Raw genomic sequence first — 23,385 nt, 5'->3', positions numbered from 1 at the left:
TGAATTGTGATACACGTCTGTGCATTGAGATTTGTGAATATCATTTTTTTTAAAGAGTAACATGACAACAGCAATTAGACTGTCATAGAAAATTCCTTTGAATATCAACTGTGATAACAGTCAAAACTTAATTGAAGGAATTAGAAAACCCAACCTCAATGCGCTACTACTTATCTACTCCAAAAACAATACATTTACATAACTACACAAGTTGAACTGCTGTGTGTGTCGGGTTAAGACTGGGATTCTTATTTATAGCATCATGGGGCTCTCCTCGGTGAATGATTTGTGTAATATTCTTTATTGATAATTAAAATCCATTTAAGCAAAACGAATGTCATGAAAATTTTATATTCATTGTAATTTTCTTCCACCGAATGTTTTGATTACAACAAACCTGTTCTTCCAATGATAAAACTGATGGTTTTGATTTCTCCCGTCAGGCCTCAAGGTGTGCAAAACTAAATTTGCCGGCTTGACCTAATTATTTTGGCAGTAAAGAGTATTAGTATCAGTTGTTTGCGGGGGGAGGTGGATAACCGTATTTTTAAAACAGAAGAAAACAGTCTTTTATATAAAATAGTAGGACGGCCATTTGACTGTTCGCTCATACTCATACCCCACCCTAACCTCATATTGTCGCACGTCATCTCGCTTCTAGTAGTGTCGAGCGGAAGTCTCGATGATACCTCAAGTCATCGGCCACCAACACTCAAAACTTCCCGAACTCGATGACCAAGGAAAAGTCGGGAATTCCCGAGAAGTAGCACTTCAACTGAGCTTTGGATGGCTTTTTTGTATTAAAACTTAAAATACATTAAATAAATTCACTTTGTATAATAATAAAACATTGATACCTATAACCATTTTGATCTATTTACGACGTTTGTGTTTTGTTAGCTGTTTAAAATATGATATAACGTCAATACCCAATACCAATGACTAGGTATTGAATGAAAGCACCGATGACTAGAGCGATGCTCGAGACTTTTTTGAGTCTCGAGACTCAAAAAAGTCTCGAGCTTCGCTGGAATCATCGCCGACGAGAGAGGGGTGAACAATGCAGAGATAGTACACATTGTTAGTAACGCGTGCGTCGCTCGCGCAGTATAGTCTCGAGACTCGGGACTCGGGACTCAATACGAGAAGCATCGACGACCAAGATTCTCGAGACGAGAAAAGCATCGAGAACTAAGTGGAGGTCGGGAAGTTCTCAGTCGTCGATGACCTGACTTCTCAAAACCTAAAGCATCGATGACCTTTTGGTGACCCGGATGCCCTCCCCTAGCTTCTAGTTGGCAACAAGAAAAAGAGAGCCGTCTGCGTTGACCTACAACCTTCGTACAGCAGGTAGGCTATCTGTCACGACTAGAGGAGAGATGCGCGAGTGTTAACGAAAAGCAGCATATTGGGCGGCACAAAGCAACTTCGCTGAATAGACCGACCGCCAGTGTTTATCATCACTGCTTAATAAGTAAATAATAAGACACCAAACTTCACGTTTATGACCACACCCGATTTGAAAGTTCCCCGACTCGGACAAAAAAAAAAAAATCAAGACCGTTTTTCCCCGATCTTGAGGAAATTAAAAAATTCAAGACCATTTTCCCGACTTCCCGACCGAGTGGGAACCCTGAAGTTGGAAAACAGATATAGGGGGATAGAAATAGAAGACACAGTAAGTACCTCCCTGCCCATTGTGGGAGGATTCATGGAAATGGGTGAATACAAATACAACCGAGTATGGATAGCGAATAAATGGTGGACAATACTAATACTAATTCTTTCTCATTTACCGTTATAGTTATAGTAGTAGTAGTAGGTATACTAGTGGTATGTATAAGTAAAGGCTAATCAACATTCTTGACTTACCCGACTCATGGATGGCCACAATCAACGTTCATGTGTAAATTCACATCATTGTTTTTTTTTTTATTTTTATTGTTTTTTAGGTGTTAAACGGCGTTTTCCGACACTATTTAGGTCATTTAAGCGCCCGTTTCTGTCTTTTATCAATTTTTATCGGCCTCGAGGGGCCATAGCTGCTCAACCGCAGAGGGGTTTTTCATCCCTCTCCAGAAGGAAGCGGTGAGTGAGGGCAGTATGTCCGATCCGGAGTTATTTTGACCTCGTCTCTTCTTTTTAGCCCCGAGTGGATAGTTCAAAGAGCGCAGATGCAGTAGGATGTGCCTATCACTCATCGGAAGGTACCGGATCACTTCGTTTGGCTGAGAGGGCGAATAAAAACAAATTCTTGATCTTGTCTGATTCGCGGTCCGTACTTAAGGGGATCTCAAATTTTTATTGCACCGATCCAAGAATCACAAGTATCTTGGAAAGTTCAAAAATTCACATATTAGCGTATTGGAACGTTATGACACAAGACAGAGAAGCAACTCTCAACACATGTTTGAATAATACAAAACAAAAAAAAATAATAGAAGTTTAAGTTTAATAAAAAAAAATGCAATGTAGCAACAAAGTCAACAATCCATAGTAGTATAAAAAAAATACAAAACAAATAAATCAGCCCCCCCTACCCCCCCCCCCCCCCCCCCCCAACTTTAAAACAATACAAGTATGAAAAATATTAACAAATTTTAATTTCTAGCTTATTCCATGGTAATATTAAATGCAATTGCTATATTGCTTGGCCTCATGGCCATTTTACAAGTAACAGTACACATGATGAATACGGATATTATAAAACTGTACATTTTTATTAAGTTTTGCAATTCTGGAATACTGCAATCAAGCTGTTCAAACATTTTATTCTTGTTAAATAGAGTTGAATGAGTAGCATTCAAATCAAAATATGTGACCTACCGTCTCAAAACAGTATAACGATGGGAAGGGACCAAATGCAGAAGAGTGACTTATATTCTGATAAGTTTAAATGATGAGAAAGATGACACTAATTTTTTGTTTTTGTTTGTTTTTGTTTTTAAGGGTTTTACGGCGCTTGCAACACATTTAGGTTATATCAGCGCCAGTAAAAAGGAAGAAAATGGGATAGTAAAAAGTTAAAGTTACAATAAAAGCACCCAAGAAAAAGTAAGACATAGGGGAACTGGGAACAAATAGGGATCAGATGTAGATTCCAAGAGCAGACCACCAATGCACTTAGTTTGAGATCACCTAAAAGTCTCATCCAGACACAAGCACAGGTCCCATCTAAGAGGAATACACTCAAATGTTTACCAATCATTTAATATAATATGTAAACTCAACATAATACAATGCATAACAGAGAGATGATTTACAAGGAAAAAAATATCATCTCCCAAAACTATAACTATACATTCGACTGTTTCCTTCCCAGCCAAGGAGCTCCGGCAAGGATCAGGACAAAACTAAGTAATCTCATTCCAAGACAATGACAGGAAACAATTGGGAAACGGGTATGGGAGGATAGAAGACACAATATGTACCTCCCTGCCCACTATGGGAGGTCAGGATCCCCACCCAGTTTTTTGTTTTTGTTTTAAAGGATATTATGGAGCGTGCATAACATTTGGGTCATTTATAGTCAGTAAGAAGAAAGAAAATATAATAATGTGGTCAAAATTTTGTAGATTTACAATTAACCCCACACGAGAGAAAGTAAGACAGGAGGAATGGTTCAGTAAGGATACAAATGTAGATTCCAAGAGTAGGCCAACAACTACAATATCATTAAACAAGTTAAACCACTTTTTTAAACATTGTATATCTTGACATTGAACTAATCTATCCAATATCGTTTTTTTAAGTATGGGAAAGGGTAAAATCTATCAAATGATGTATATTACATTTTACCATATTATTTGTTTAATAATTTTCAATCGGGGGTGGGGGACATTTGGTCGTAGTTACCCCAACTGGCCTTACTCACCCAACTCTACTGTACCTATAATTGAGCCAAGTCTAATATTCTTGACAGAAAAATTCAATTTTCAGTATCTATTTCAATCTAACATAATAATAAATACTTTTTGAGGGACATACATTTTCATTGTCTTTAAAATTGTGTTTATGTGAGACAGTTCCATCGCATGAAATTGCATTATGCGTGAGTATAAGTATAAAAAAGTAATACTGGTGGCAGAATACAAAGCAGTTTATTTAATCATCTTTTTAAAAAAAACAAAAAACGATGCTTATGGCATTTAAAAATGGGTCCTTTGGAGCTTAATATTATTGCTTTTGTTTTTAAGGGTTTACGGCGCTTGCAACAAATTTAGATTACATCAGCGCCAGTAAAAAGGAAGAAAATGAGAGAGACACCTTCTAGAATTACAATGGAGATTCTAAGAGCATAAAATCAGTGTACTAAGTTTGAGATCACCTAAAAAGTCCCATCCGGACACCAGCATAAGATCCCACTGAGAGGAATACACTCAAATGTTTACAATTACAAATCATAAGTTTAAAATAAAAAATAACATAAGAGACATAACAGAGAGATGATCTACAAGGAAAAAAAATATCATCTCCCAAAACTATAACTATTCATTTGACTGTTTCCCGCACAGCCATGGACTCCAGCCAGGGTCAGGACAAAACTAAGTAATCTCAATCCAAGACAAAGACAGAAAGCAATTGGAAAACATTCAGGGGAAAAGACAGCAAGTACTTCCCCGACCACTATGGGAGGTCGGAAACCCCACCCAGCCTAATATCATTAAGCCTGGGTTTATCATTGTTACTGTTACTGTTACACGTCTGTTAAAAACTGTTACCCATTTAACAGAAAGATAGTTTTTAAGTTTTCTAACACTAAATGATTGATCCGAAGAGTCAACATTCGTTAAAATTGTATGGTCACAGAGTCAAAAGAGAATTGTCAAGAGTATTTTAAGGAGCTATTTTACAACACTTCTGACACTACCACTATCAGGTCATGTCAACATTAACAAAATATCTCAGCTGAAAAAGATCCTTTCAAATGGCTACATTAACAAAAAAATGCATTTTCTTAAACAGAAGGCCAAAGGCCGAAACGTCATTTGTTTTGTGTTGTTCCCTTACATTTGAGTCACATTTATTCATTTTATCTTTCTCCCCATATTGAAATTTTACCTAAATCAAATCTTCCATCCAGTCCCAGCACAAAGGTTGATGATTCTTCTTTCTCTTGTATGCACTATTATTCTATAGTAGCAATAAGATTTATTTACGACCTAAGGATAATTATACCTACAAAAGAATCCTGCAAAATTTATAACCGTAAACAAACCTGCTAAAGTTAACAAACAGAAAGAGGATATATAATGGACGCTTTTTTTTTTTTCAACTCATTAATGTCAAGAGAAAAAAAAATGTATGCAACCTAAAATGAAGTTCAACTTGGATTATGCAATCACTTCTCCCTAAAAATCTGGCTTATCAAAATAACAATCCAAATCTGGCGGACTTAACAATTTGGTCAAATCCTTCCCCTACTCCCCTAAAATCTGTATTGTCTTGGCTACATTTGACAGAAGAAAAATTTTTTAAATAACAGACTTTTCTTTTGGAAGACTGACATAGATGTATATGTATGGTTCATGGCACTCATGATGTGCATGTATGGTTCATGGCAGTCATGACATTGCGACTGAACGAATTGAAGCTTTAGACGTCTGTAGCTTGCAAAAAGAGTATCAAAATTTGAGAAAAAAACAAAAATATATAAAATGTAGAAAATTATTGCAATAGAATAAAAATCGATAGAATAACAAACAGCAGTGTGAAAACAGAACACTATATTAATACCTGACCACAAGTCAGGTTCGCGTAAATACTTCAATATATCAACATTATATAAAAAAGGTAGACTAAGTAATAGATAACAATGGAAGAAAATATATAATTATCATTCAACTTGCATATAAACTTTAGCAAATTAGATTTGTGAAAATAGAATTATTTGCTTTTGGTTGTCAAGTAGGAACACACAGATCATTGATATTATGGATGATTTCAGTGAAATCTAGATAATGAAATAGAGTGGTATTAAGTCACACGCCTATGGCCTGAATGGTTGAAGAATCAGTGTTTTTGTTTTCGTTTTTTAAGGGTTTTACGGCGCTTGCAACACTTTTAGGTCAAATCAACATTCGTAAAATTGAAGAAAATGGGATAGTCAAAAAAAAAAATAAAAATTGAATTACAATTAAAGCACACAAAGAAAAGTATGACAAAGGGGAATTGGTTCAAAAAGGGAACCGATGTAGATTCCAAGAGCACACTATCAGTGTACTTAGATCACCTAAAAAAATGTCTCATCCAGACACCAGCACATGATCCCAATAAGAGCAACACACTCAAATGTTTACAACAAAAAATATAAGTATCACTACATAACTGAGAGGTAATTTACAAGTTAAAGAAATATCACCTCCCAAAACTAACACTATAAATTTGACTTTCCCTCTCAGCTAAGGACTCTGGCAAGGACCAGGACAAAACCTAGTAATCCTATTCCAAGACAAAGACAGAAAGCAACTCAGAAAACACAGATGCAGGGGGATAGAAGACACAGCAAGTGACCTCCTGACCAGCATCCGCCAAAAGTCCCCATCCGGGTGGTAGAATCTAGTTTGAACGAGATAAATCAAGGTATCTCAAGTATGAAAAAAAATTATGTCATAGTACTATCTCAGTAACTCTTAGAAGGAGGTGCCAAGTTCTTAAAGTGTCACAACCACCTGGAGTATTTATGTTTACTGAGTCGATTCAAATAAATAATTGGACTCAGATTAACTGCTTTATGCTTCATTTCCTTTCCCTTTCTTTTCTCTCTGTCCAGCACTTTTGCATCGACCTCGCCTTTATGCTTTTTATCAATATGGTTTAAAATATCCTTCTTGTGGTGACTTTCACGATCACAGAGGGAACACTTATATCGTCTGTCTGTTACATGGCTGGTAACATGGTTTGCCAAGTCAATGTTGCTATGGGCAATGTAACTGCAATGGGCGCAGATCAGTAGTCCATCTTGTGTTGACAATGTAGTGGTGTGTTTAAATCCGTCATGCTTTGCCAGATGGATTCGGAAAAAGAACTCCGAAGCCGATGTCGAATGGCACTTGTGACAGTTGAAAATGAGGGGATCTTTGCGAACTTTTTCACCAGTCTTAACTTTATCTGGAAAAGAAAATGTAATAAAATTATTATGTATTCCACAAAGTAAATATTTAAATTATGATAATCGGTAATGATTGGATAACTGGATCTGTTGGACTTGGTGGAAAGTTCTTTTACCTGGCGGAAAGTTCTTTGTGATTGTAGTAGCTTCTAGAGTAACAAGCAATCGTTTCTGTCCTTTAAGTTGGAAAACTGTTAAATTCTGGCTTCATTGGCCACTGGTTCAAATGGATCTGCTCCTGCCCCATCCCCACTTTATTTTTGTATGGTCCAATCACCAGGCAAACAATTTATTGATGGGTACACAAAACAAGCGAAAGAAAACCTACCACTAATCTGCCATCTTGGCCTTTGTTAGAATTGGTGCTTCTGCCTAATGGTCACGTGGCCTGACAGGCTATTGACATGGATGTCTTTTTAAAGATTATCAAGTCCCTGATTATTCAATCAACATAAACATACACCTTTCAAAATTACATCAGTTATCGTTATCAGTTATCTACTTTTGACTTGAAATTTTTCTCTGACCAGTTAGTCTGATAACCGTGGACCAATGACCCAAAGCTACTTTAAGTATACTTGCCCATCACTGAAGCAATCAGCCCTTGAGATCCTGAGTATCACTGACAATTTTAACGCAGGTGATTTAAAAAATACAAAGGGTTGTCAGGTGTTGCTGTAATTTAATAGACATTGGAATTGGAGCAAAGTGTAACACTAAAAGTCCGCTTGTTTCAAGAAATTTCACACCAGGCTGAACTGGCAGATTCAACAAGAGTCCTGAGAGCATATTCCAACCATTACACTAGGCCTGTCTTGAAAGTCACTGATGCTCATAATGGTATTAATACTCAGTGAGATTTGGTGAATGTGAAGCAAGAAAATAGATTTCTTGCGAGGCTGCAGAGAAACTAAGATTCTTTGCACGCCTTTCCTCAATAGATTCTGGAAAGCTGATATGAGAGGTTACCCAACACAGCTGTAGCAAATGGCACTTTGACAGGGGAATACCAAATGAAACTCAAACCAAATGCAAAAAGGCATTATTCACTCAAAGACAAGGTAATCTAAAAATTGAAAGAAATGGAACTTAAAGCCATATTTTTAAAAAGTAGGAGCCTACAGAGTGTATCAGTATCAGTAGCACTCGTATGACTGTCGCTTTAAGAGGATACAAAAGTTTGAATGTGCTTAGATCCTTCGGGTCTGAACAAAACTATTCAAAGGGAACACTAACCCATGAAGATTATAGAGGAGATTGCTGCAGAAATTCCTGGGTCCATGCAAATTAAGTCCTATCTCACATCATTTGACACACCTATAGGCAGATATTGCTGGCTGCATTTGCCATTTGGAGTCAGCAGTGCCCCTGGTCTACCAAAGGATTATGGATGACATATTGGAAGGGATTCCGGATGCGTGTACAGTGCACGGCGAATAAAACTAACTTAATTTTTGACTCTTTAGTTTTTGCTTTGATCTTGCTGTATCCCCCGTGCCACCCACTGTGCATCTTCCCCTGTCGCCCATTCCACTCCCCTGATCACAGGCAAATCACTGATAACAGGGAACTTCACCTGTCACAAGTGATTAATTACCTGCACCTTCGTCAGTTGAAACAAGGGGAGGTAAGCGAGGTCCGAAAACAAGGGTGATATTGTCAAAAAATTCATAAGAAATGCACTCCTTACATCACTTAATACTGGAAACCTATGTGTCACACACAATTTCTTCTTATTTTTTTTTAATATTTTAAATTTCTGTCGTAATTATATATATTTTTGTGAAGTGCCAATTGGATTATAAAGCAGATAAGAATATTTCAAATTAGTGAGTGAAATTGTTCTGTCCACCGTATATCATTGATTAAAATATTTTTAAAACATGTTTTGTCACCATGAGGGTCATATTTTCTTACACCCTCAAATAATTCAATAAATTTGCAATTAGTATGTCCAAGAAGTACGCTTAATTCACACGAAATAAAAATGTTATGATTATTTAAAATCTGGGCAATCCGTTGTGTGAAATAACATTATTATTTTTGGTTGAGTGATTTTATTTTTTATATTAATTTTATTTGTGGTACTGAAATAAATTTTTTTGTACTTCAGACAAGGATGGAACATTCTCTTGAAACTCATATAACAAAACTAAATAATCTATGTAGACTTTGTGGCAAAAGATGTTTGAAAAGAGGAGGTGGGAGAAGCAATTTAAAAAGATAAAGAAAAAATTGCATGACATGAAAGAATGTAAATAAAGTATCATCGGACCAGTTAGAAAAGCAATACAAAATGTTTTAGATCAGAATAAAATTGTCAGACAAGCATTTCAAGGTGGCCACTTCATTGCCAATCACTGCCACAAAAACATAAAGAAAGTAATCTACAGACACCTTACAAAGACAGCTATACATGCAGTTAGTACAAACACCCAAAGAGACACCCTAATCACGAAAATAATTCAACTTGAGATCAAATATAATACTTTAAATGACAGCTACAGCGATGTACATAAATTAGTATCCCATTCAAATCCCATGTCATCAGAAGAAATTAAAAGAGCAGAGGAAGCCGTCGCAAGGTATTTGCAGAATTACAGAGAAGCATTCCCTCACTCAATTACCCCCAAATTACATATATTGGAAATGCACTGCATTTACTGGTTGAAGCGATATAAGATAGGTTTAGGATTCCATGGCGAGCAAGGTGGTCAACTGCTCCATTCTAGCATAGGGAAGATTGAAAAAAGAGCAGGAGGACTTCGAAGTGAAAAAGCAAAATTGTCTTTCACAATGGAAACATCATTGCTTCAAGTTGAACCAGACGTCAGTACTTCATAAAGGCCCCTAATAATAATCCTAAATATTAGAATGATATCTCTCCTTTCTGGTTGGTGTTGAAAATAGATGAGAAACTATTGTTAAACTTGTTTATTTGTTTTCATAATGGTGTTGCATGCATTGTGATTAGACATGAAACTTTGTTAGTTGTGATGTGTGAAAATAGAAGAGAGAGAGTGATAGAAATATTTCTTAGTAAATTTATTACTGACAATGTGATCGGGAACGTGACAGACCATAGAATTTATATTATTAATTAATGAAATATGTCATCAAGTGAATCTTATTCATAAGGAATGATTGGATATCAGTTTTATAAGACACACACTAACACATACCTTCCAGTCATCACTGTGACTGGCTAATTTGTGGACAGGATACTGGTGGATTTGATAAGGAGTTACCACAATATCAAGACCTCTCACAGGACTGCCAGGTCTGAACAGGCCATAAAACTTACATACACTTTTTCCTCATTCTCTTCTGCTTCTGATTATCCCAAAATTATTTGCCTGTACGGTGACTTATGCTATTTATTCACATGTTTCTTACCAATTATAGTTATGATCTTGCATTGAATTATAGTACAACTCGTGGAGAGTGGCGTTGTAAAACCATTCGGTTCATAGCCATACAAATGGTATGACAATATTCTTTACATTATGAAGAACAAGAATATATGAATAAGAAAAAGTTACGTCAACGGATTATTGAGCAACGATTATTTGAAAATATCAATAAAATGCAGAATCGGAGAGAAAAAATACAGGTAGCGAAAATGCCGATGCCGGTAGCATGATGAGTCATCGATCTGTCACAACTTGATTAATTACCCTCCCACTGGTGGAGCGCTGGCTCAAACTAAAAGTTCGAGTTTTAGTCGCCGTGAGTGATAGATGATATTCTCATCACCGGTAAGACTATACAGCATCATGACTTTATACTCCGCCGTGTCACGGAGAGAGCTACAAAGTTCAACCTACAAAAAAAAACAAAAACAAGCTGCTCCAGCCACAGGTAGCATATGTGGGTCATCATCTCATTTCAAAGGATAAACTAACGCCACACCCAGCCAAAGTTAAAGCTCTGATATAGATGCCTGCATCATCATGCAAAACGAAAATCAAGGTGTCAGGGTTTGTGACCTACTTGGGTAAATTTCTCCCTGATTTGAGTACTCACAATGCTCCATTACAAGAGCTTCTGAAGGATGCCACCACCTTCACTTGGCTAAAGCCCCCCCCCCCCCCCCCCCCAAAAAAAAAAAAAATAAAAAAAAAAAAATTGCTTTTAAATAATTGAAAGAAATAATATGTGCTTACTGCCCAGTATTAGTACTCTATGATGCTAACAAAGACACACATATATACCAAAGTGATACTGATGCATCCAGCACAGGGCTCAGTGATGCCCAACTACAAAATGGTCGGCCAATTGCATATGCTTCAAGAGCACTAACCAATACAGAAAAACACTGTGTCCGGATTGAGAAATAAATGCTGTCTGTGACATTTGCATGCAAGAAATTCCACTGCTTCGTGATTCATATTTGGAAAACATACAACAATATCAAACATTTGTGACCACAAGCCCTGAAGATGACTTTTCAGAAACCTCTCTACCAAGTTCCTATTTTATTAGATTACAGCGGATGATGTTAGCTCTGCAGTGGTATGATCTAACTGTTACATACAGCAAAGGTCAACAATGCAATTACCAGACATTCTGTGTCGTGCATACCTTCCCAATCAAGAGGGGGATCCCGCAGATGCCCAGTGTAGACAGAAGATTGGTCTTGATAACTGATTACAAGTTCTGACCATGCATTCTTTAACTTTAAGCACATTGTCATCAAGCACGTTAAATGAAAATGGCTCTTACTCTTATTGAAATTTTGCTATTAGATTGCATACCTGGTAACTTCAGCTTCAGGCACGCTTAATTAAAAAACGTATATGATTCTGATAAAATTAAAGAAAAACAAAACCAAAAACTAAAACTTTACTACGATGAGTAACTTGTACAAACAATGCCGAAACATTGCTTGGTTTGCGTGATCACAACTAATCAACAAAAGGAAATATGTAACATGAAATTTAATCCATGGAAATCATGTCCACTTCGAACTCGAGCATGCACATCTAATCCTACTCCAGATGTCCATGCTTACGGCGCTTAGGCCACAGAAGCTAAACTAACAGATCTGCTCACTCCATCCTCTAGGAACGGCCTCCCATTCATTCTGAAGTACCTCATAGGTTTTATTGGTGCAGGGGCCCCACCTAAGAATGGTGAAGAGCAAACAGAGAGCCAGGGAAGTCCCGTTCTGGCCCGTAATGAACCGACAAACCAAACACTCATCAGGTTAGTCTCTATAGCTTAGTATTAGTATACTCAATCTTGAATCTAGATAGCTTGCTTCACAATTGTGATGTGAGTCCTTCATCAATGTATCAAAATGTTGTGATTAATACTAAAAAATGTGGGGCTGACCAATTCAGCTGCTTTGTATGAACTAAAGGCAGCTCTGGGTCGACCATGTAGAAAAATCCACCTCAAATACTTCTCATGTTGTTTTACTGGCTTTGTTGGAAAGGGAATAAAAGATCTCACCCCCAAACATTCAGGGTAGCGATCATCGCTGACACAAGTTACATGTATGCATCATTTTGAAAATCTTTTTTTCTTTGTAAGGCGCACAATAAGAATGTTTGCTAGACCTTTTCGTTGACATGAAATAAACGGTTACGGGACGGGACCGGCTAAGTGGCAGGGATTAATTTGATTGGTTAATGCTTAGTCATTTGAAGAAAACTAATAAATCGCAATAACATGTTATCTAATAGATTCACAATGTATTAAATTATTCCCCTGGGGAAAAAAACAAACATGAGACAACCAAGAAAGAAAATAAAATGAAAAATAAAAAGGAAAATGGAATAATTAAAAATAAAAAGAAACCCACAGTCTATAACAATAACGTTCAAAATACCTTTACGTGCAGATCCCTTATATTTACTATTACTTTTGCTACTTGGAGGGAAGTTTTTGAGGTATGCGCTAAAACCATGAAGTTTGATGACATATGCTCTGCTTGAATCATGATTCATCTCCTGATGTTTGTGGACACTTGATCTGAGAACAAAAAACAAACAATTCAATTTAAAAAAAAAAAATAATAAAAACCCAAAGAATCCACACATCAATAAGTATACGCCTTATCTAGGTCTTCTCTCCCGTCATGCTTTACCCTACCCATTGTCATGGATGGTCACTCAACAGTCTTCAATGTTCATTGATTTCTTCGACTATGTTTATAATTTTACACCATCTGTCATTCAGATGATGCATTGTCGTCGGCGTCCTCCCGTAGTAGTAGTAGTAGTAGTAGTAGTAGTAGTAGTAGTAGTAGTAGTAGTAGTAGTAGTAGTAGTAGTAGTAGTAGTAGTAGTAGTAGGAGGAGGAGGAGGAGGAGAAGGGGGAGGAGAAGGGGGAGGAGTAGCCACAATCGTTTGAGGATCGACCCACGGGTTAAAATTTCATATTCTTTATCTCGTATTCCTTCGCACATTCGTACAAGAAAATAACGAAAAGATACAGAAGACCATTCAGGGATGTTCAGAGACGGGGATTTTTAGTTATCAATAATTTAGAATGGAGTCATTCGTGTGAATGGTTCAGCCGAATTATATCACAGGACAGGGAATAACTTTTCGTCTGAAATGCAAACAACCAAAATGGCACTTATTAGTTGCTTTTTGAAATGCAATAATCAATCCAAGAATTGCAAACGGTCTTCGTTTCCATCAAAGCGTGAGGTTGGTTATTGCGATCATCACAAAAAGTAGATATTGGTATCGGTGTCACTGGCTGTTTTTATCTATTTGGATGTCCGGACAAGCGTTGTCAGGTTGTTTAATTGATGCCTTTGTACATTTAGTAAAAGAAAACAAATATAAAAACCCCCCAACAAAATAAAAACAAAACGAAACACAAAAAACATTAAACAACGAAAAACATTCAGATGATGCATTGTCGGCGTCCTCCCGTAGTAGTAGTAGTAGTAGTAGTAGTAGTAGTAGTAGTAGTAGTAGTAGTAGTAGTAGTAGTAGTAGTAGTAGTAGTAGTAGTAGTAGTGAGTGGTAGTACTTGTTTGTTTGTTTTGTTTTGTTTTACGGCGCTTGCAACACATTAAGGTCATATTAGCGCCAGTAAAAAGGAAGAAAATGGGATAGTAAAGATTTCTAGAATTACAATTAAAGCACCCAAGAATAAGTACGACAAAGGGGAATTGGTTCAAATAGGAAACATACGTAGATTCCAAAGCACACTATCAAAGTACTTAGTCTGAGATCGCCTTAAAGTCTCATCCAAACACAAGCACAGGTCTACACAGAGAGGAATACACTTAAATGTTAACAAATCATATATTATTTATATGTAAACATAACATAATACGGTGCATAACGGAGAGATGATTTACAAGGAAAAAAATATCACCAAAAACTAATTTTACCGTTTCCCTCCCAGCCAGGGTATAAGCCAGGGCCAGGACAAAACCAAGTACACGTAATCTCATTCCAAGACAAAGACACAAAGCAAGTTGGAAAACAAATATAGGGGGATAGAAGACACGGTATGTAACTCCCTGACTGCCACAATGGGAGTTCGGGAACCCACCCAAAAAAACACTGCAAGTTTTAGTGTAATCATAGCAATCCAAGACCAGCCTTTAAAAAAAATAATTACACGAACTTCTCGGGACATGCAAAATAGTTCGAGGAAACCGTGCACTGCCAAATCGACTTGGAGAAGGAAGAGTGGGGGGGGGGGGGGGGGGGGGGGGCAGTGTGGCTCAGCGGTATGGTCTTTGCTTCATACCCGACTTTGAATATTCACCGCGTTATGTGGCCCTAAGCAAGGCACCTCTCCCTAGTTCAATTTGCTACGCTGGGCTGCGGTTACTCCGGTCGTTCCTAGGAAAAGGCCCTAAGACAAATCTACGCTTGAAGATAATAAAAGGGAACTTTATTATTTTTATTGATACGTTGAGGAAGATAACTTTATACATGACATGTTAAAAGGAATTGGTGTGTGTGTGTGTGTGTGTGTGTGTGTGTGGGTGTGAGCCCGGGGGGAGGGGGGGAGATCTACTGTATCACAGCATGCATATACCCTCGTATACTTTGATATGTTGAGGAAGATAACTTTATGCATGACATGTTACAAGGAATTGATGTGCGCGCGCGTGTGCGTGTGCGTGTGTAAGAGAGAGAGAGAGAGAGAGAGAGAGAGAGAGAGAGAGAGAGAGAGAGAGAGAGAGAGAGAGAGAGAGAGAGAGAGAGAGAGAGAGAGAGAGAGAGATCTATTGTATCACAGCATTCATTTAACCCTCGTAGCCAACTCTATTAGCATATAATGGCGCGTGGCCGTGAAATTAGAACAAGTGGCGAAGTTAAGAATCAGCAGAGGTGTCGGTTATGCGGAACAGCGATAGAATGAAATGTGGGAGTGTCTGTTTTTGTATGCTTACTGTATAAACATTCCCGCAATGTACATAGATATCTACACACAAACGGAACCACAGACTACTCTATGAACGGAACTGTAAATGACACAGTAAATCATCAGTGATGGAACTCACCTGTCACCTTAAAAAACAAAAAAACCCCTTTAATTTTCAATTAATCTAATTTTTGTTTTACGTTGACTGGGTGAATTAGTTCGAGGAAAGGAAACCGTATTCGAGGAAAAAATTAGTTTTAAAAATCAGGACATTCCAACGAGTTCGAGGGAACCGTGCTGGAGTGTAATAATAAATAAATGATCTAAATAAGTCATTACAAATAAATCGTATTTTACTGTGCTGATGAATATTAACCAGCCATTCAATTTTTGTGATCAATGCAAAACAAACCAGTAGAGGTGGGCACAGACAACAAAGGAAGTCCAACATTTCATTATAGCTCACCACCGCCGACTCGACTCGCATTAACTCATAAAATCACCAAAATTAAAATCACACACAGCGATAATTGAAATAGCCAAAATGAAGGGATTTCAAATCTCCAAACCTTTTACTTTTATCCCCATACGGAAAATCAACGAGACATTGCAAGACTGAGAAGAGTGATGATCAACTCGGTTGAAGTGGAGCTCCTCATGAACACTCCAGTAAAGAACAAAATAAACAATACTCGCTGGATTCTTGCACACCAAATTCCAGAATGCTCTGCAATACGACAAGCTGGAGTTGATTGACCGAATTTTCTTTTTCTATACAATTCATTATTAAGTATGTATTTTAAAAGAAAAATAAAGTTGAACTATGGCACACGCACTAAAATCGAAATCGGACATTGTCCGCACTGAAACATGACTGAAATCCGAAATAGAATGATTACAGTTCTCACTAATTAGGCATGGAGACCGAGTAACGGTGAGGCTATGTTTTTGTGTGAAAATGTGTTCCAATAATACCATTATCAAACTAAGCACAGTATACATAATCTCATTTTCATTACGAAACTCAGAAAACAAAATGGACAAGTGTAGAAATAATCAAAATGCCTTGACGGCCTCGACACAGATGGTGTTATAATTATAATAAAAGGAGGTAATATCAATTCACCGGACATTAAGGGATAAACAAAACGATACCAGTGAACAGTACAGTTACTTCAAATTTATTTTTCAGATAATACATACACAGGATTGACGCAACATCAGCAGAAAAAAAAAAATCATAGACCTTTTCCAGTCCCATATCCTGACTGGATTGCCGTGTCTATGTAGGAAAAATGGCAAGAAGGAAAAGACAGATAGGTCTAGTAGTTTTCCCTAAAGACAAGTCGTCTGGTGCCTCTTTTACCCTGTTATAGTTGGATTAAATTTCCTACTCGAAAGATAGTAACAAAATTTTAAGTTTAAAGAAATAGGTCTGTCATCTGCATTTTTTGCCAAGTTGGGGCCTAAAAATTCCCAAAATTTGCCAAAAAATGCGCCGAGCAGAACCAAGCCTTCCAGTAGGCTGCATTTATTATTTTCCGGACTGTAACGCGATTTATGCGCCCAAACTTTCAGACATACTCACACACAAAGATACATACTGTTATTAACACTTACAGTGACGAACATTGAACTCAGTCCCACATAACATAGGGCCTACTCACTCTCATTCACAGTATCAGATTTATCAAACGTTCACACCTACAGACTATCTCAAACGTACACTTTCTCTCAGACTCAGACTCATCAAAGGCCTAGTTTTCCTTTACTACTACTCAAAAAAAGAGGCATCACTGAACTTATTGTAGTAAAGGAAAACTAGTCGTCCTGTGATTTTTCGCCTTCTAGAATCTGACATGGCGGTTTTTTGCAAAAAGAAAAAAAATCCCAAATTTTGCAAGCTAAAAACAGCAAAATTTGCAAAAATTCGCGGTTATTTTCCTAAAAATTAAAAACCCATGACTAGTTCATGAAAGAGAAGGGTATTTAAGTTTCACGAAGCTTACAACAAATGTAAGGTCATATCAGCGCCAGTAAATAAGAAGGAAATGGGATAGTAAAAAAGAAACTACTCTTTAATTATCTTTCACGTTCTACACGAGCTATCAAATTAAAAGAAGAAAAAAAAAATTCGTCTTTTGTTGTTTTTTTTCAAAATCTCGAAAAATTGCAAAAATTTACCAAAAAATTGCAGATTTTGAGGCCACAGTGCAAATCAGTGATATTTTGCAATTTTTTGCAGCCGCAAGCGATTGCAAAAAACTACCATGCCAGTAGAAGACAAAACAAGATTATATAAAGAATAGCTTCATTCAGCATCAGCTGACGAGCATGTTGAGATGGCAAACCGGGACGCCAAGGCAGCGAGAGCTGGAATATGATCTGCCACAGACTTCCAGAAAAGAGTCAGTTCAATGATTCCAGTATCGGACTCTCTCACAGCACTGGGCCCCAGTTTCTCAATATATATCTAGTCAACTCATGCTGAGGAAGATGACAAAAATCAGGATTTGCAGTGTATAAGAGAAATGTTCTTTGGACTCAAAATCCTAATATCTTTCAAAAATTCCAAGCCGGGTTGCCCCTCAACGGATATATGTATTTTTGAAGCTTGGCATATGTTGCCTGGCATCAGAAAACCGTTGTCTGGCTTCTTCCTTCTCTCTGTCAGTGAAGCAATGAGGGAAGAACTCCTCAGCTTCAGCCATATTCACTCCTGAGCTGGTGTACAGAAACTTCAGTTCCGCAAGTGCATTTTGTTTGCGCTTCTTTTTCTTTCTTTTTTTTTTTTTTTTGCCAAAATTTGCGGATCGCCCTGATATTTGCGACCGCAAATAATGCAGATGACAGGATAATAATGTGATTGTTGCAGTAGTTGGAGTGGTATTGATGATGAGGTGTTGGATGTAGTGATGAGAATGGATGATGTGGTGGTGGTGGTGGTGGTTGCAGTAGTGGGGCAGGGATGATGATTTGGTGGTGGTTGAGGTAGTGGTGGGAGTGATAATGATGACGACGACGATGGTGGTGGTGATAAGGTGGCTGTAGTAGTGTTGATAATGATGATGCTGCTGCTGGTGATGACGTCTACTGGATAATGGTGGTGGTGGTTGTAGTAGCGGTGGTAATTATGATGATGCAGTGGCTGTAATAGAGGTGGTGGTAGTGATGATGATGATGATGATGATTTAATTTCTGACCCTTTTCCCGACCCAGGAAGAAAATTATCAAATCCCCGACCTTTTCCTGAACTTGTGGAGACCTTGCATCCAGCAACCTACCCCGTCTAGTCCAATAATCTATTGTAAGCTCGCAGTTTCACTAATACGTTACTCAGAGAGAGAGAGAGAGAGAGAGAGAGAGAGAGAGGGAGGGAGAGAGAGAGAGAGAGAGAGAGAGAGAGAGAGAGAGAGAGAGAGAGAGAGAGAGAGAGAGAGAGAGAGAGAGAGAGAGAACGAGAGCGAGAAGCTATTTTTTTTCTTTTCGAAAATGGACTTAAACGATGCCTTCTACCAGGTAGAATAAAAATAAAGTATTCAACTTATCACGAAATTTGAGTCAATAGTAGTAGCTACATAATTGTTCAATACATAAACAATGAGCTGTTTAAGAATGTTAGAGAAGCAATCAATTCAACTTCATGGATGACTTCACTTTAGCGGTAACTCGAACAAAGGCAAGAAAAACGTAATATCACCTCCCTAAACACAAAGGAAGGTACGTAATGAGTTTAAAAAAAAAAAAAAGGAATATCATTAGAAAGCACAACGTTATACCATTTACGTATTTTTAAAAATCAATACACTACAAAAACTAAACTTTAAACTATCTAATGCACTTCTTTTATGTAAGTCAAATTATATACAGGAAAGCTGCATAGAACGACTGAATATGTGTAGCTGCCTTTTTTACAACACAATCAAGATGTAAGGAGCATCAGTCATCCAAAGGAGTATTTTACAGTAAGGCGCGGTTGCTGCATGTAGACCAGCTGTAAGGAAACGTCGTCACAGGATACATTGAATACATCGTTAAGACAAACTAAACTAGAGACACCTTTAGATTTGCTCCATGTATCATAGAAAACATTTTTTGTTGCCGAGAATTTTAATTTTTGGTATTGAGGAAAGTGGCCGAATTGAGTGTAAACCAGACAAAGACACAAGAAATGCCTGGGGTGCTATGGTAAACATTTAAGAAAAGCTTGGATTAGGGCATACGACAACCTAAAGACGCGTTGATAACTGATGAAACATCGATACCTTATCAGGTTCGTATTGTGGAGAGGCATCATAGGTCGATCCTTTTAATTATACAGCGGAGCTCGGTTTTAACCAGAACCTCCGGTCCAAGCATGAATTCTCGGTATTCCCGAGCTCTCGTTATATTTTCAAGGGAAAGTACCATATACTCTTATTTCAACCTTTAAAATTCACCGATAATCCTTCAAAATAATTTACAAAGTGCTGGACTTCATTCTAAAGTATCCACATATCTCGGCAATCGTCTCATTCTGCTCCACTTCTTCAATGGTGGAGATTTTTAGTCTCAATAATCACTTTCTTTCTACGTGTGTGATGCAAATGAACGGTGCCGATAGGTGCATTGGTGTGACACTTGACTTCGTCCAATAATAGGAAAGCTGGGTTATTTAATTTAATTTGGCGGCTTTTATTTTTTGGAAAAAAAAATTTTGAGTTAATTTAGCGCACCACCTAAAAATAAGGAGATTGCAATATCGCAGGGAATAAACCCACAGCAGTGAAAGTGTTTTGTTTTGTTTTTTTCCACTACTGAAAGTAAGATTCTTAAAAATTTTGTGACCAATATGTCGTAAAAAGTAGGCATCCTTCCGTCTCAAGAAAAGTTGGTTTGCGCCCTGTATGACTTTGGTCTAATAGTCTTTTTGAGGACTCAGTAAATCGATCTTCTACCGCAGTTGCCGTTGTTATTGTAATCGAGTTGAAATTAGATATGAACGATAGATGATATGATTTTGACAACAAGTGCCACGAAAATTTGGATTGAAATCGACAGACAACATGATAGTCATAGCGGCCAACTTTTCAAAGAGCTAACACGGGAAACACGAACGCGCGCTACATGATCGAATATGGCAGAATATTTGGATTTATGAAGGAAGAGTTATCAGTCCATCTGCCAAGCTCAAACCTAATCCAATATGACACTTTCATATTAAGGTGATATCAAGTCATATACACAATTATTATTCTCACTCACATTCAAAGCAAAAGATATCAATATCACTAAAATTGTAACGATTATTCTATACATTGTTATTATCCCATCTACCAAACAATTCACAATACCTTTAATCAGGCCTGTAAATGGTTGGTGAAAAAATTGTCGGAACTTTTTGAACACGCGAAAATAGACACAACAGGACAAAAATATTGATTAATTAATAAACACAACACATATGACACGTCAATTGACTAGTCAAATATTGTCACTTTCCCCTACTTATATATAATGAGGTCCTTATTTTATGGTACCAAAATTATTTTTTTTAAAATCCCAATTATTTGAGGTCTGAGTAAAATGAAAGGAAGAGAACAATTCCTATCCTTTTGAAGGATGTGTATCTAGATAGTGCTTGACACGTAACTTTGCTCCTGTTTGTTTGTGTTAAATGTTTACGCTGATTCTTTTGTTTATTTGGATTAATTCTTATAGAAGAAGAAGAAGGAAGAAGAAAAAGAAAGAAGAAGGAAGAAGAAAAAAGAAGAAGGAAGAAGAAGAAGGAAGAAGAAGAAGAAGAAGAAGAAGAAGAAGAAGAAGAAGAAGAAGAAGAAGAAGAAGAAGAAGAAGAAGAAGAAGAAGAAGAAGAAGAAGAAGAAGAAGAAGGCGGTGCGGTCTTGTGAGAGCTTTCGAAGAAAAATAATTATTTCGCAATATTTTTTTTCCATTTCACATCGTGGCCTTCGTAAAGTTATGGCCTGATACTGACCAAAAAATGACGTCAAAATGCCAGTCTTTTGCCACAAAAGAAAACAAAATCGTGAGTTGCATTCAATAGTTCAACCCATGAAATAACTTGTTTCCATGAGCTCTACTAAAGACAACTCACTAAGCGGTGCAAAAACCAAATAATGACGTCAAACTGCCAGTCCTTTTGGATTTCAGGATCAGGCTATAACATAACGATGGCTACGCTCACATCCAGACGGAAACAATAAATCATAGGGAAAAAGATATACGACAAGGAGAAATGCATGTGTGTCGGTAGCAAAATAGAGAGAAACCTTCCGGTCCGTGAAGCTCCGACACATTTCTGTACGCGCGTTATTTACTGACTAGGTGTGTGTGTGTGAAGACGACTCGCGCAAACTTCACAACCCTCTCTCGTCGGCTGTGGCACAGTAGCCAGGCAGTGAATACATCCACGTCCAGCGGAGCGTGTAGGTGGCATGATAATATTATAGCTAACGGATATACGTTATACATGTTTTGTTTTGTCTTTGATGCGACAAATAAAAAGTTGTTTTTTTTTTAAGTCGGCATTTGAAGCGGAATAAAATCTGATTTTTTCGAGGAATGAAATAAAGGTATTTTATTTTATTTTTTATTGGTTCTGTTACGAATTCTATTTTTACTATTAAATTATTTTCTAAATATTAGCACTTATAGAGCAAAATCGTACTGTCAGAAATCAGACAATAGGCGGAAGATATACAGGCCTGCTTTAATGTTACTTTACTTTATTTTAAAATAAATTGGATACATCATCACCTCGTGAAAGAAAAAGAAAAGACGAGTTAAAAACCAGCTATTGAAAATCGCTTGTTTCCTAAGGTGATTACATTTCATTATTGTGACTCAAATGTCTTGTTATTAGACCTGTAAATGAGCTCTATAAAAATTTACTGAATCTCCTCGTAATTCATAGCGGAAAAAATAATTTCACGAAGGCTGTGTGAAAATACACTGGGATGTGTTCGGACACAGCAATTCTAAAAAGCGTCGCTTAGTCTTAGCAATATATCCATCGGTAATATAAACAGCCCATGTGCTTTGCATGGAACTGTGGAACATTCCTAATTATTTTACGGTCATTCGACTACAATTCATGAATTCTTTCTTTCTGTTTTCAATTTCAATGAAATGACTGGAGAATTTACATGAGCTTTGCATGGAGCTGTGGAACATTCCTAATTACTCAACGGTCATTCGACTACAATTCATGAATTCTTTCTTTCAGTTTTCAATTTCAATGAAATGACTGGAGAATTTACATGAGCTTTGCATGGAGCTGTGGAACATTCCTAATTACTCAACAGTCATTCGACTACAATTCATGAATTCTTTCTTTCAGTTTTCAATTTCAATGAAATGACTGGAGAATTTACATGAGCTTTGCATGGAGCTGTGGAACATTCCTAATTACTCAACGGTCATTCGACTACAATTCATGAATTCTTTATTTCTTCATTTCTCTCTTTCCCTTTTAAATTTCAATGAATTGACTGGAGACTTTACAGGTTATTGCTGAGTTATTTTGTTATTTCCGATACCGTTAATCTTAAAAGCACCACTGTATAGCTAGCTAACTTCTGGAGAGTGCGACAATGCATATTTCTTCCAAGAAGAAGAAGAAGAGGAGGTGGTGCGAGAGCTTTCGAAGAAGAATATATATTTCGAATAAAAATTATTATTTCGCATTATTTTTTTCCCCCGTCTCTCATCGTTTTTGTTTTTAAGGGTTTTACGGCGCTTGCAACACATTAAGGTCATATCAGCGCCAGTAAAAAGGAAGAAACTGGGAAAGTAAAAAGTTCTAGAATTACAATTAAAGCACAAAAGAAAAGATAAGACAAAGGGGAATTATTGGTTCAAATATGGAACAGACTTAGATTCCAAGAGCACACCGCCAAAGTAAGTTTGAGATCAACTAAAAGTCT

At 37.2% G+C, this 23,385-nt stretch overlaps 1 protein-coding gene across 2 annotated transcripts in view; it reads right to left on the bottom strand.

Moving 5' to 3' along the window:
- Positions 1 to 2,435: 2,435 nt before the first annotated feature.
- The window catches only part of LOC144965149 (uncharacterized), a 33,984-nt gene continuing 13,034 nt past the window's right edge, over positions 2,436 to 23,385 (bottom strand). For both annotated transcript variants that reach the window (XM_078900141.1, XM_078900142.1), the window contains exons 3-4: positions 12,948 to 13,090; positions 2,436 to 7,110 (exon numbers count right to left, since the gene is read on the bottom strand). In XM_078900141.1, coding sequence (XP_078756267.1) covers positions 6,662 to 7,110; positions 12,948 to 13,090 — 592 coding nt within the window. In that variant the 3' untranslated portion in view covers positions 2,436 to 6,661. The remainder of the gene's footprint in view (positions 7,111 to 12,947; positions 13,091 to 23,385) is intronic.

Source organism: Berghia stephanieae, chromosome 2 (assembly GCF_034508935.2).
Source record: "Berghia stephanieae isolate SIO BIC M18660-M18661 chromosome 2, UCSD_Bste_1.3, whole genome shotgun sequence".
In the NCBI taxonomy this organism is placed as follows: domain Eukaryota; kingdom Metazoa; phylum Mollusca; class Gastropoda; order Nudibranchia; family Aeolidiidae; genus Berghia; species Berghia stephanieae.
Note: the sequence above shows the minus strand (reverse complement) of the source record. Positions and strands in the feature narration are given on the sequence as shown.